General features: G+C 33.7%; 1 protein-coding gene across 1 annotated transcript in view; it reads right to left on the bottom strand.

Annotated features, from left to right (window-relative positions):
- Positions 1–13,680, bottom strand: part of COL24A1 (collagen type XXIV alpha 1 chain) — a 330,570-nt gene that overhangs the window by 181,247 nt on the left and 135,643 nt on the right. Inside the window, exons 21-23 of the mRNA XM_045547618.1 lie at positions 9,720–9,773; positions 7,907–7,951; positions 3,051–3,104 (exon numbers count right to left, since the gene is read on the bottom strand). Of these exons, the coding sequence (XP_045403574.1) occupies positions 3,051–3,104; positions 7,907–7,951; positions 9,720–9,773 (153 nt within the window). The remainder of the gene's footprint in view (positions 1–3,050; positions 3,105–7,906; positions 7,952–9,719; positions 9,774–13,680) is intronic.

The raw sequence follows: 13,680 nt of genomic DNA, 5'->3' as shown, positions 1-13,680 counted from the left end.
ATAACCTATATTCTTAAATTACATTCTCCTATTTGTTAATTTTAATCACTTTTAAAACATTTCTTATAGATAAGTTTTTTAAAAATAAAATATTTATTGAGGTGTACTATGTAAAATGTAGAGTGGTAGGCACTGTGAAAGTTATTAAGAAGAATAAAAATAAAGCCCTTGCCCACAGGGATGCTGTATTTGCTCAGGTAGAACAGAAAACATGCCACAGATTAAGTACTAAAGGAGCTCTGTGAGCAGGCACCCTGTCAGCTGGGGTAGCGAGAGCTGGCATCACTGGAGAAGCAACACATGTTCATAACCCCTGAACCACAATGTTGCAGTCCACAAAGCTCTGAAAATCGAAAGTTTTTCACAACTCATTTGGTGGCATACTTGATCTAACCTGAATGTATTTGGCAGCAACACTTAATTTGATCTGAGTTCATGTATAGCCTTGATTTTTTTATAATTAATCTGAACATCCTTACATTTTACCATAGAAATATTAACATACCTGAGTATGATCTGCTGTCCCACAGCCTGCTGGCAGTGTTAAGTAAAATACAGTCTATGCACCATATTACTTTTCAAACAATCCAAACATTATTAATTTCAAATAATGCATCATAAAAATGTATTTGAGCTGAGCCCTGAGGAAAAGGTGATACACTGGTGATGAGACAGGGCCATTTTTAGTGGTGGGGGATGGCATGAACAATGTATATATTAATGAAAGATAAAAGATTAAGTTTAGAGTACTACATAGACTGACTCTAACAAGAATGTACATTCTCTTTAGAGAAATAGGGGATTAAGCCATCAATTACTATCTACAAATTAATAATTACATTACAGTATAGAGTAATAAGACTTTAAGACACTGAACAATACTGTAACCACTAATATGTGGCTATCATTTAAAATGGACTAGTCTGAATTTAAAGGTGATGTAAGTATAAAATACATGTCAAATTTCAAAGACTTTGTACAAAAGAATATAAAATACCTCATTAATAATTTTAATATTGATTACATGTTAGATATTTTGATATCTTGGGTTAAATAAAATATTATTGAAATTAATTTCACCTGTTTCTTTTTATTTCTTTTTTGTTTGTTTTTATTTTTACTTTGTAATGTGGCTCACATCTGTGGTTCACATTATATTTTGATAGTACTGATTTTAAGCACTGAAACCAAATATTCATCAAGAGTAATAAACTTTCAAAGTCTACACAAATTTTCGTCTCAATTTCAGTATTCAGATAAATGGTAAAGAGTAACCCATTGTAGTACGTTGTAATACCTAGTTTTTGACAGCTCATTAGACAGCTTTCATAGAAAATTTATGACAGGATAATATACAGATTACTCATTTTCTCATATTTTTCCTTCCTTACCCATAAGTTGCCCCTCTCAAATTCCAAGAAGGAAGATGAACCCTTTGTGCTACTTAGTCTTAGGGGAGGTTTGTGTTAATATTCAGAAAGCAAAGTTGTCTGCAGATTATTGGCCTTCTTGCTTTAATTTTCAGAGAGCCTGAAGGTAAGAGGTGACTTGTCTCTGAGGACAATGACAGAGAGAATATTTCCCCAGGACTAGGAAGAGAACAGAGATCCTAGGGTTCTGTGAAAGGTGGTGATCCTTAACCAACTCCCCCTAAGAGTACCAGGTCTGATCCTTATGATACACTGAAACACAAATTTCAGTGGCAGCTAGGGAGGAATGAATATTAGAGAACTTCCTCCTTTTACTGAGTAACACAGAAGCCACCTAGATTCTGGTGTGATTCTAGAGAGAACGCAGGATATAAATAATGACTGAGATTCAGTTTCTTGCCAGTTTTACTAGGTGGTAGCTCACAGTTGGATTGCCTAGAGCTATCTGGCAATACAGGGATTAATCCCAGTAAAAGCACAATTGATTACGCTGTCTGTTCATAAAACTCTTCTATTTTTGAAGAGTTTTTGTATATAATTTGAGAAAGAATCAGGTATACTTATTCCTCGAGGATAATTTCAACCATAGACATGCTGACATATTAAAAAATACTTTAGCTCATATTTCTTTATTTATCTTGAAAAGTATTTAGCTTTTCCTTAGATTCCAGCATCATAAAAATAACATTTAATATAAAGAAATCCAGCCTTAGGAAAATTAGCAATAGTGCTGTGACTTTTTTCAATTCTTAGTTAAATTTTAAATTTGCAAAAATCATTAATTCTTATCAGCTAGTTTCTTTCAGGCCTTAATGCTGTCTATATACATTAAACCACAGCCTTACTTTATATTTATTGGTGTTATAAAAAATCAGCCAAACCTTGGAAATAAAGCAAAAAGTGAGTGATACATCTTTTCAGTGTCATAAAGTGATGAAATCTACCCAGTGATTACCTAGGGAACACACTCAGCTAGACTCAGTGTTTACTTGTGATTAAAAGCCCCAGACTTAGTAAAGTTATATTACTTGTAGATTTCTGCCCCCAAATCCACAGTAATCCAAGTGATATATTATGGTGGTGTAGATGATGGTGGTAGTAGAGGAGGCTCTGAAAAGTGGTAAGATTCTGGACATAGTTTGAAGGCAGAGCCTCCAATAGAGTAGATAACTATTGAAATTATAGTTTATTGCCCTGTATCTAACCTACAGATCTTATCCTAACACGTCTTTATTCAATTCAATATACAAATATTTAGTTATAGACACAGTCATAGATATACAGGTTGAGCACCCCAAATGTGAAAATCCAAAAGCTGAAACTTTTTGAGAGCTAACATTACACTCAAAAGCAATGCTCATTGGAGCATTTTGGATTTCAGATATTCGAATTTGAGATCCTCAGTTGGTAAGTATTATTATAAATAATGCAAATATTCTCAAATCCAAAAATTCTGAAATCAGAAACACTTCTGGTTCCATGCATTTCACATAAAGAATAGTTAACCTGTATATAGGTAGATATAGATGTAAATATATAGATTCTCAATTGTATGAAAGTCACAATTTTATCTTTTTAATGATTACACTTTAAAACTGATAATAAAGTCAGTTGCTTTACCTTTAAGCCTTCTGGTCCTGGTTCACCTGCATATCCCTTTTGACCTGGTTTTCCCTAGAAGAGAAGAGAATAAAAGAAATAAAGAGATATGCTTAGTCATTCTCATTTTTAAAAGTTTCCTAAGATTTATGAAATTTAGATTATTCTTATAAAATGAATAAGAAATTATTTGATAAATGTATTTTATCATACTGATTAGCCATTCATTCTACAACTATTTGACTGTCTACTATGTGCCATGCAGAGTTCTGGGTGCTGAGGATCGAGGAGTATACTAAACATACCTGCCCTCATAGAACTTGTATTTTAGTGGGGATAACAAGACTTTTAAAAATAAGTAAAATATATAGCATGTTAGGTAGTGCTAATATGAAGGACAACAAATTAAGCAGGGAAGAGAGATATAAACTGCTATGAGAGTTTTATTTAAAGTTATCATAAGATTTCCAGGGAAGAAGACCTCACAGAAAAGGTGGCATCTGAATAGATACTTTAAGAAAGGGACAAATTGTGTGGCTATCTGAAGGGAACATATTCCAGGTAGTGGGAAAGAGCAGGTACAAAGGCACTGCTCCTGGGATGCACGTGGTGTGTTGGAGGACCTATGAACTGGAGAAGAACTAAGAGAAGATCAGTAAGGAGATGAGGTCAAAGTAAGGAAAGACGGCTGGGAAGTCAGGTCATGTAGGGCATTGGGAGTTACAGAAAGGGCTTTGGCTTTCACTCTGAGACAGGAAGCCTTCGACAAGCTTTGATAAGAAAACTGATAAGCTCTACATTTTAACAGTATCACTTTGATGCAAGTACAGAAGCAGGGAGTCCAAGTAACAGTCTACTGCAGTAATCCAAGTGCTATATTATGGTGGTATAGATCAGGGTGGAAATAGAGGAGGCTCCAAAAAGTGGTAAGGTTCTGGACATAGTTTGAAGGTAGAGCCTCCAGGAATAGCTGGTAGGTTATGTGTGGGATGCAGGAGAAATAGAAGAGCTAGTAATGAACTCCAGATTTTTTTTTTTTTTTTTTTTTGAGACAGAGTCTCACTCTGTTGCCCGGGCTAGAGTGAGTGCCGTGGCATCAGCCTAGCTCACAGCAACCTCAGACTCCTGGGCTTAAGCGATCCTACTGCCTCAGCCTCCCGAGTAGCTGGGACTACAGGCATGAGCCACCATGCCCGGCTAATTTTTTTTTTTTTTTGTATATATATTTTTAGTTGGCCAGATAATTTCTTTCTAGTTTTAGTAGAGACGGGGTCTCACTCTTGCTCAGGCTGGTCTCGAACTCCTGACCTCGAGCGATCCACCCGCCTCGGCCTCCCAGAGCTAGGATTACAGGCGTGAGCCACCGCGCCCGGCCTGAACTCAAGATTTTTAACCTGAGTAATTGAAATGATGAAATGAGGAAGGGGCCACGTGCGGTGGCTCACGCCTGTAATCCTAGCTCTGGGAGGCCGAGGAGGGTGGATTGCTCAAGGTCAGGAGTTCGAGACCAGCCTGAGCAAGAGTGAGACCCCGTCTCTACTAAAAATAGAAAGAAATTATGTGGCCAACTAAAAAATATATATACAAAAAAATTAGCCGGGCATGGTGGCTCATGCCTGTAGTCCCAGCTACTCGGGAGGCTGAGGCAGTAGGATCGCTTAAGCCCAGGAGTCTGAGGTTGCTGTGAGCCAGGCTGATGCCACGGCACTCACTCTAGCCCGGGCAACAGAGCGAGACTCTGTCTCAAAAAAAAAAAAAAAAGAAAAGAAATGAGGAAGGCTAAAAAGAACAGGTTTAGCTATTAAGTGAGAAGCTGAGTTTTGGACATTTTAGTTTCATAGGCTTGTTAGACACCTAAGTGGAGAGATATTATGATAGTTATACAAATCCAGAGTTCAGCAGGTAGAAGGTTCTGATTTGAAGTTATAATTTTTGAAATCATCAACATTTTGGTGGTATTTAAAGCCATAAGACCAGAAGAGCTCATCTAGGCAGTAAGGGTAGACAGAAATGAAAAGGTCACAGACCAAGCCTTGGGGCACTTCAACATTTAGAATTTGAAGAAATGAGGAAAATATGAAATTTGTTGCTGGAGAGTTAGGAGGAAAATCATGCAAGTGAAGAAATTGTTTCCAGGGAGAGTGATATTGTCAAATTCTGAGGGCATGAGTGCTGAATAATATGAGGATTATGAAGATTGAGAAATGACCACTTGATTCAGCAACACAGAGCCCACTGATGATCTTTGTAAGATCATTTGTGTTGGAGTGGTGGGGACAAAAGTTGTTCAAGCACCTAGAGAGAAGAGAAAAATGGGAAAGAGCATGTATATAAAACACTTTTGAGGAGTTTTACTGAAAAGCAAAGGAGCAAAATAAGTTAATACCTGGAGGGGAAAGTGGGGTCAATACAAGTTTTATTTTTGTTTTTAAGATGGAAGAAATAATAACATGTTTATATGCTGATAGGATGATCCAATAGAGACAAAAGAATTAACGTACAGGAGAGAGAGGGGAGAACTTCTGGACCAATGTTCTTGAGTACACAAGAGAACAAGGTATGTAGTGAACAAGTGGAAGTTTAGACCTTAGCTAAAAAGATGGCCTATTTATCCACAATAACAGGAGAGAAGGCAGAGCAGTAAATGGGCATAGAGGGAGGAGGGTAAATGCAATGACAGAAAATTGTGAAAGTTCTCTTTTGAGTACTTCAGTCTTCACAGGGAAGTAGGAAGCAAGGTAAAGGTTCAGAAAGAGGATGAGAGAGAAGTCAATGGAGTTTGAATAGAGAAAAAGTATGAAATAATTTAGAAAAGTAAAAGAATAAATGGGTATGAAGAGAGAATTCAGAATGTAATCAAAGGGATAATTATAATGTCTTAAACAGGATGAGGAGGGATATGGAGTCTAGAGGGAGATAAGGAAGAATGGAAAAGCAACAGGATTAATGGATTGAAATTCCTATTGGGGCTGTTAGATTGGACTCTAACAGAAAATATATTAGAAAGAAAGAAGATGGTGGTTGGGGAGTGGATAAGATCACTGGAGGAGAGAAAGTCAATATCCTGGATATTGGCTGTATTAACCTATAGTATATAGTTTCTAATATCAGTCAACTGCCATCTTATTATAAAATATTTGACTAGGGAGATCCCTATGCCTCAACCAATATGGGTGACAAACTCAAATCTATGAGGAAAAATGGGGTGGGGAAAGACTGCTACATAGAACACTAATTAATAATATCTCCCAGGCATTCTATATTTGGATTTTACTATTGTTGTCTATTAAATACTCTCATACTTTTCCTTCTTAAAATACAGTGAAACAAAACAACCCTCTGGATCTCATTCTGTTTTGACCACATACATAATCTTTAGCAACTTAAAATTTTATTTAGGACTTCTAGCTAAAAAGTTCTAATTTTTGCTTCTGCCTTGATGAAATTATCTAATGATTTTCTACCAAGCACAAAACAGAGCAAAAAATTGAAAATCATCCTATTTTTGTTAAATATCAATTTTTCTCTAATTTGGTGAGATAGGACAAGAAATCCAGTTAAGAGTCCAAATGATTGCATTTGTGTATGATATTTACAAAATAATTTCAGTAATCCACTTTTATTTACGCTGTTTGGAAAGAGCCTTCCTGAGAATATTCATTTCATGTTTAATAGCATAAAATTCAGGCACTACAGTATATTAAGAAATAGTTATACATCATATCTACATTATGGAAAGAATCTCATTGGAATCTGGCATCAGCACATTTATAATTTCTTTGAAATCAAGTAATTCAGAGCATTAGTTAACGGAGTCATAACTTCTGTTCCTATTTAAATTCTGTCATACTAGATTGATTTTGAGAATGTTATACTTGAATATGTAATACTGAAATCTTATTTTTACATCTAAAAAATGGGGGCAATATCTTTTACAGTTGTTTCAAGATTAGAGGTGATTTATATGATATACTTATAGCAATTCCAGGCCCCAAATTGATTTTCAACCAACCGTAGAAAGAATAATAATAAATAAATAAATAAATATAAAAACTGAGTAGATAAGAGGTGAGTATGGTTCTCTTATTTTCCAGGGGAAATAAACTGATTTTAAATAAAATCAATTTCACTGGGCTCAAATAATATTTTTTTCTGTTATGTAACTCTCCTTGAAAAAAATAAAATAAAAATTCTTTTTCTTTCAATGGGATAGTCGCAATATACGTACTAGTAGGGTAAAGATGCAAAAGAAATAATTATTGTCACTTTAAATGTGAAAATGTTTTAAGAACCGGTGCTTTATGTATTATGTTCTCAAGAAAAGAGAATGAGATATATTTCATGTGAATCTAATGCCTCTTAAAGTAAATGTAACACATATACCTTATTTCATGATAATGTAAACTTTGGTCATGATACCAAAAATGCTTTAAGAATTCATTTCAGAATCTGAAAACAAATAATTCATATATAACCACATGGTATTACCTGATGAAATTGGCAGAAAATTCATATTATTAGCTTTCCATAATTTTACTAACACATTTAGAAAACAGAAATTCCCAGAATATTAATAAAATGGCTAAAGTATTTAGCTTCCTATTACATTTTCAGAAATTTATAAATAATTTGCACAAATTACTAGGACCAAAAGACCACTGAAAAAAACAAGTAAATATGTGATAGGCATAATATCATTCAAAATATCCCTGAGAATTCCAGTTATTGGCCTATTTTATCTTAGGAGGTTTTATAGCTTTAGCTTGTTTTAATTTTTGTCTTTTGCTGTAATTTAAAATTTTATGCTATTAAAAATATTTACACAACAGCTGATTTCAAGAGAAGCATGTGGGAAAAATTATTTATATCATACTTACTCTTGGCCCCAGTTCTCCAAAGGGTCCAATTGGTCCTTCTTCTCCCTTAAAAAAAATGAGAACATACCATGGCCTAAAACAAGCATTTAAAAATGTAAACCCTTATTTTCTCTATTTATTCTGAAGTGTGAAGCTCATTCTGAGATGTAGTGAAAATAATGCTGCGATTTTCTCATATTTTAGAACTGTATCACCGCATGACACTTTTTTGGATGACAACCGCACGTCTACCCTAAGAAGGACATATATTAATACTATTGGGTTATTTGTTTAATTTTTATTTTTAATTATTATGGGCACATTATAATTCTATATAATTATGGGGTACATGTGATTTTTGATATAGGTATACATTGTATAATGATCAAATCAGGGTAATTGAGGTATCTATCACCTCAAGAATTTATCATTTCTTTGTGTTGGGAACATTCCAATTCCATTTTTTGGTTTTTAAAATATACAACAAATTATTGTTAACTATATTCACTCTGTTGTGCTACCAAATACTAGATCTTATTCACCTTATTCATTCTATCCAACTGTATTTGTGCACCCTAACCACCCCCACTTTACCCCCCGACCATGCTACTATCCTTCCCAGCCTCTGGTAACAATCAATCTGCTCTCTGTCTCCATGATTTCAATTTTTAAACTTTTTGGCTCCCACATGTGAGTAATAACATGTTAAATTTGTCCTACGCCTTGCTTATTTCACTTAACATAATACCTTCCAGTGCCATCTGTGTTGTTGCAAATGATAAGATTTCATTCTTTTTTTTGACTGAATTGAATTCCATTGTATATCTGTGCCACATTGATAGATGATACAAGGTATATATAGAATATTATGAGTAGAGAAGAGTGAAAGTGATTAGGGTATCACAAACCAGGATGATGAATCACTGAGACCATTAGTTACGGATAATCTTTAATTTTTGGGGTCTAGTATCTCTCTGACACAGTGAAGAACTGGACTAAGTTCCTAACAAAAGAAAATATATACACACTGGTAAATTAAAAATTTACTTATATAGAATATGTTTGCTATAGGCACATTTTGATACTTCCTTCATTCAATAACTATGTTTTTGAGTCTCAGTTCTCTCTTAAGCTCTAGAAATACAAAGATATATCAGATCCCATCTAATGGAAGCTAATGTCTAGAGCTTATTTTTGACTAATTTATAGGTCCAATATTCTTATGGTCAAATCAGCTATAATGTCACAAAATATAAAAATCTGGTATATTCTTATTAGGATCAAAAACTATATGGTGAGACACGAAAATGAACTTTTAGCCATTATTTTCTAAGAGAATAAAAAAGTAATAAATGTTTTCATTCCATTTAAAGACATAAAGACATATTTACTAAATATACTGATTTACCTTTATATAAATAGTTGATATTACCACATCTAAACAACATATATAGACCTTGCTAGAATCATATACTGTATCTTATTCATTTGATAAACATGCTAATTAATTCATAATTATATTAAAATATAATTTATTGGGTCACAAATAGTAAATATAAGTTCTAGTATATATGAGTGAGACTCTGGGTTCATATTCTTCAGACATTTCATTGGAGATGACTGACATAAATCACTTAATGAATTCAGAACATTGTAAAATGATTCCAAATATCCTATAACTGCCAATATAAAATGGTAACTCAAAAATCTCAATAGCAAAATTGTCCACACTAATACAATCATTGCTTTAAGCCAAAATTAAAGTCCCATAATAAATAAAAAAGGAAAATTTGAACTAAAAACCTAACTGACTGGATATTAATTTCCTCCATACCTGAGTTCCTTTGAGACCAGCAGGCCCAGGAGGCCCTCTATTTCCAAGGAGTCCCTATAAAAGCAATATAAAAAACACACAATTAAAAATTCTAGATCAATTGACATTTTGATTAATCAGAATTAATCTAGAAAGGGGCAATACTAATTGGTATCATTCATTTCCCATTAAAAAGTTACCAAAATAGGGGTAGGAAGATAGATGAGTAGAAAACCACAGGGCATCCAAAACATTGGGAAACAGGATAAAATCATTTTAAAACAGTATATTAAATAATCTGCTTGGTATGCTATTCTTCAACCTCCAAACAACTTTTCAGAAAAAGCATTTCTAAATTTAAAGTAATGGGTCCAATTGTTAAGCTGGTAATAGTATAATAAATATATAATAGCGTGTCCACAAAGTCTGGAAACAGACGAAGGGGATAAATAGTGTTTTAATATCCGTGAAGAAACCAGCAGAGTCTGGAACTCATTACTTGCTAGTTGAATAATTCATTAGTTCCTCATTACTCATTAGTTGAAGAACAAAATGTTATTTTCAAGACAAGATGGTAAAAATGAAGGGCAATTTGCAGAAGAAAATGACAGTATGAATTGGGCCAGGAATTTCAAGTCTATAAAAAATATTTTGTTAAACAAAATACAAGTTGTTAAAAACTAATTGCTCTTTGGATGAAAACCTGTTCAAAGTAACTATTTAAAAAACTTCCTAATTCAGAAAATACCCTACAACATGTATTTAACATGGCACCATTATATCCAATGTGGGGTTAATATTCAAAACACATAAGGAACTCCTATAACTCAATAGCAAAAAAAACAATAAGCCAATTAAAAAATGGCAAAAGGATTTCTAGGTATTTATCCAAAGAAATTGAAAACAAGATCTCAAAGAGATATTTGTACTCCTATGTTCATTGCAGCTTTACTCACAATAGCCAAGAGGTGTAAACAACCTAAATGTCCATTGACAGACAAGTGAATAAAGAAAATCTGGCATATTATTGAGCCATAAAAAAGAAAATCTTGCTACAAGATGACTGAACCCTGAGGACATCATGCTAAGTGAAATAAGCTAGTCACAGAAGGAATAATGCATAATTCCACTTACTGAGGTGTCTAAAGCAGTCAAACTTACAGAAGCAGAAAGTGGAATGGTGCTTGCTAGGGACTGGGGGGAAGGGGCAAGGAGGAGTTGCTGTTCTATGGGTATAGAATTTCAGGCATGCAAGATGGAAAAGTTCTAGAGATCTGTTGTACAACAATGTGCATACATTTTAAGTGTTACAATACTGTACACTAAAAAATTTAAGAGGGTAGATTTTGAGTTATCCATTTTTTACCACAGTTAAAAAAAAATCTCCCATGGGCTTGTTAGTATTCACTTTTCTACTTTATACTCGAGAGCTGTCACAATCTGCTTCCTGCTTTTTTTTTTTCAGTCAGGTAAGTTTACTTTTCCCCTCCATCCAGCGTTCATTTTGTACCTGTTGCATGGAATGTCTCATCCCTTGGCTCCACTTGGCCAAATCCAACCTATCCAACTTAAATCCCAATTTCTCTATTAAGTCTCCCAGAAAAATAGCCACACAGATTATTCTCTGCTCTGAACTCCTTAATACTCATTTATATGCATTTTAACTTTTTACATATGCTCAAGTTTCAGAGGATTACAAGTTCCTAGTAGACAGAAGATCAAGTTTTAATTTTGATTTCAAGTCACAGTACACTGTCCATTGTATAAACTCAATAAATATTTCTCAGCTAACTAAATGCTACCTGGAGAATACAATGGTTTATATTAATATAAGAAATCTGTGTATAAAATCTTGATACAACACATGGAATGTAAATCTTCAGGGCTGGGTGGAGGTGATCTTACAGAACTGTTTAGAGTTATGCATCTTCCTCTTACCAAGTTACCTCACCTCTATACAGATAAATACATGACATATTGTAATAATTCAATGCAAGAACTATTTCTACATATTATGCAACATATAGTAAGCTTTCTCTAAAACCTTATCAGGGCTGTTACACAAGAGACAATAAAAGCATGTTTTAACATTCCTAATTCCATAGCCATAGTAAAAACATAAGCCTTTATAGCAACAAATAAATTATCTCTCTGTTTACTGGAGAACAGAGAATATTTATTGGGTATTCTTACTTTCTGCAATAACCAGCAAAGGATGTGGTTTTGCTAATGTTACTGGATTCCTGAAAGCAGACTGCCAAATTGGGTAGCTCTCAAGAAGGCTTACTGAAGTGTTTTGTATCTTCATACAAATACACATGCACATACAACTCCATAATAATTAATAGAACCATAATTAACAAAAGTTTCCAATCCTACTTTGAGGGTTTTAGTGAACTGGCAGAAAATGAACAGAAAATAAAAAGCTTCTTTAGAGCTGTGCCAAATTGCTCTGGAAAGACCCAGTGTGTGTCTGCAAAGACGGTAACCATGTATTTCAAAGACAGTGCACATGATTTTCTTGATGACCACATTGCACAGCCTCAACAGAGCTTTAATAATTTACATTATCCCTTCTTTCCAAACAAGACATGTATATAAAAATAAAGAAAGTTTTAAGATGCTTCTATGATACAGTATACACAGCTGAAGAAACATATCATGTTAACGAGGTCAGTATGTTGGGCTCCGTTTTTAAATGAGAAAGATAAAGAATAAAGACATTAACAGATCCTTCTCAACCTACAAAACACAAAATTATATGCTTATTTTGTAGTTCTTTTGACAAAATTATCCCTCCTAAATTATTCTTTTAAAATTCAGTGATGTGTATAAAATCAATTAATCTTATGTTGTTGGTACTGATGATTCTACAAACTCATGTTTATTGAAAAAATTTAGATAAAGTAAATCACAAACTAATTATTATCCACTGGAAATTCAACCATTAGTGTTCATTAAAATGTCTAGCTCTCCAGTCTTGCCCCACTTTTAACATTTTAACTTTAAGACTAAAAGTAGTGAGAAGGAAGTTCTAAAGACCACTACTGAAATAATATTAAAGAGGTCAGTTGGCTTTCTTCATTTCTGATATTTTGCTTGATAAAATTGCAAGATAAACAAAATCTCCAAGCTGAAAGGAATTTTGAAAGCTATCTCGTTCTTCACCTCATATGATATGCATACTTAAAAACATTAAGTTCAATTATCACTTTCACTTGAAGTACGTATTTCTCAAGACAAACTGTTGCTCAATTATGTAGGTCTCTCATTGTACTTCACCAAATCTTTTATATAGAACTCCTTATGCTTTGTGATGATTTTCTAAATTTTTGTCTCTCACTAAATTGTAACCTCATCTGGGAGAGGAACTATAGTTTAGAAATCTTTATAATCCCACATTTAGCACTTGGCCTAACACAAAGAATAAACTCAATAAAGGCTGAATAAATGAATTATTGAATAAATGAATAAATGTTTGTATCAAATTCAAACTCCTAACTATGAGCTAAAATAGGAGAAATCCTCAACTCCACTCTGTATACTATCTGTCTGTCTGTCTCTCTCTCTCAATTTCCCTTTATGTTACTATTTCTACTTTTCAGCTTGGTTTACTTCAGTCTATCAATTATTTCTACCTGGATGTCAAACAGTCACCTTAAACTAAATATGTCAAGAATCAAATTTCTTCTCTTCCCATCTTCTAAACCTGCTCCTCTTCCTGAGTTCCCTATTTAAGTTCACTGACATTGGTAACCCAAGCCAGAGTCTATTTTACCTTTGACTTCTCTTTCTTCTACCGCCTTTATTAATCAGTTACCAAGTTGTATTGTTTCTATTTCCAAAATAGTTTTTATCTACAATCATCCATTTAACCAATATTTATTGAGTTATTTATACGTACTTATGCATATGGTTCTGGTTATTGTGATATGTATAAAACCAATTATTCTATTCTCTCAAAAAGGTTAAGTCTAATAGA

The sequence above is a fragment of the Lemur catta genome, chromosome 3, assembly GCF_020740605.2.
Source record: "Lemur catta isolate mLemCat1 chromosome 3, mLemCat1.pri, whole genome shotgun sequence".
NCBI classification, from domain to species: domain Eukaryota; kingdom Metazoa; phylum Chordata; class Mammalia; order Primates; family Lemuridae; genus Lemur; species Lemur catta.
This window is presented reverse-complemented; position numbering and strand designations above follow the sequence as displayed.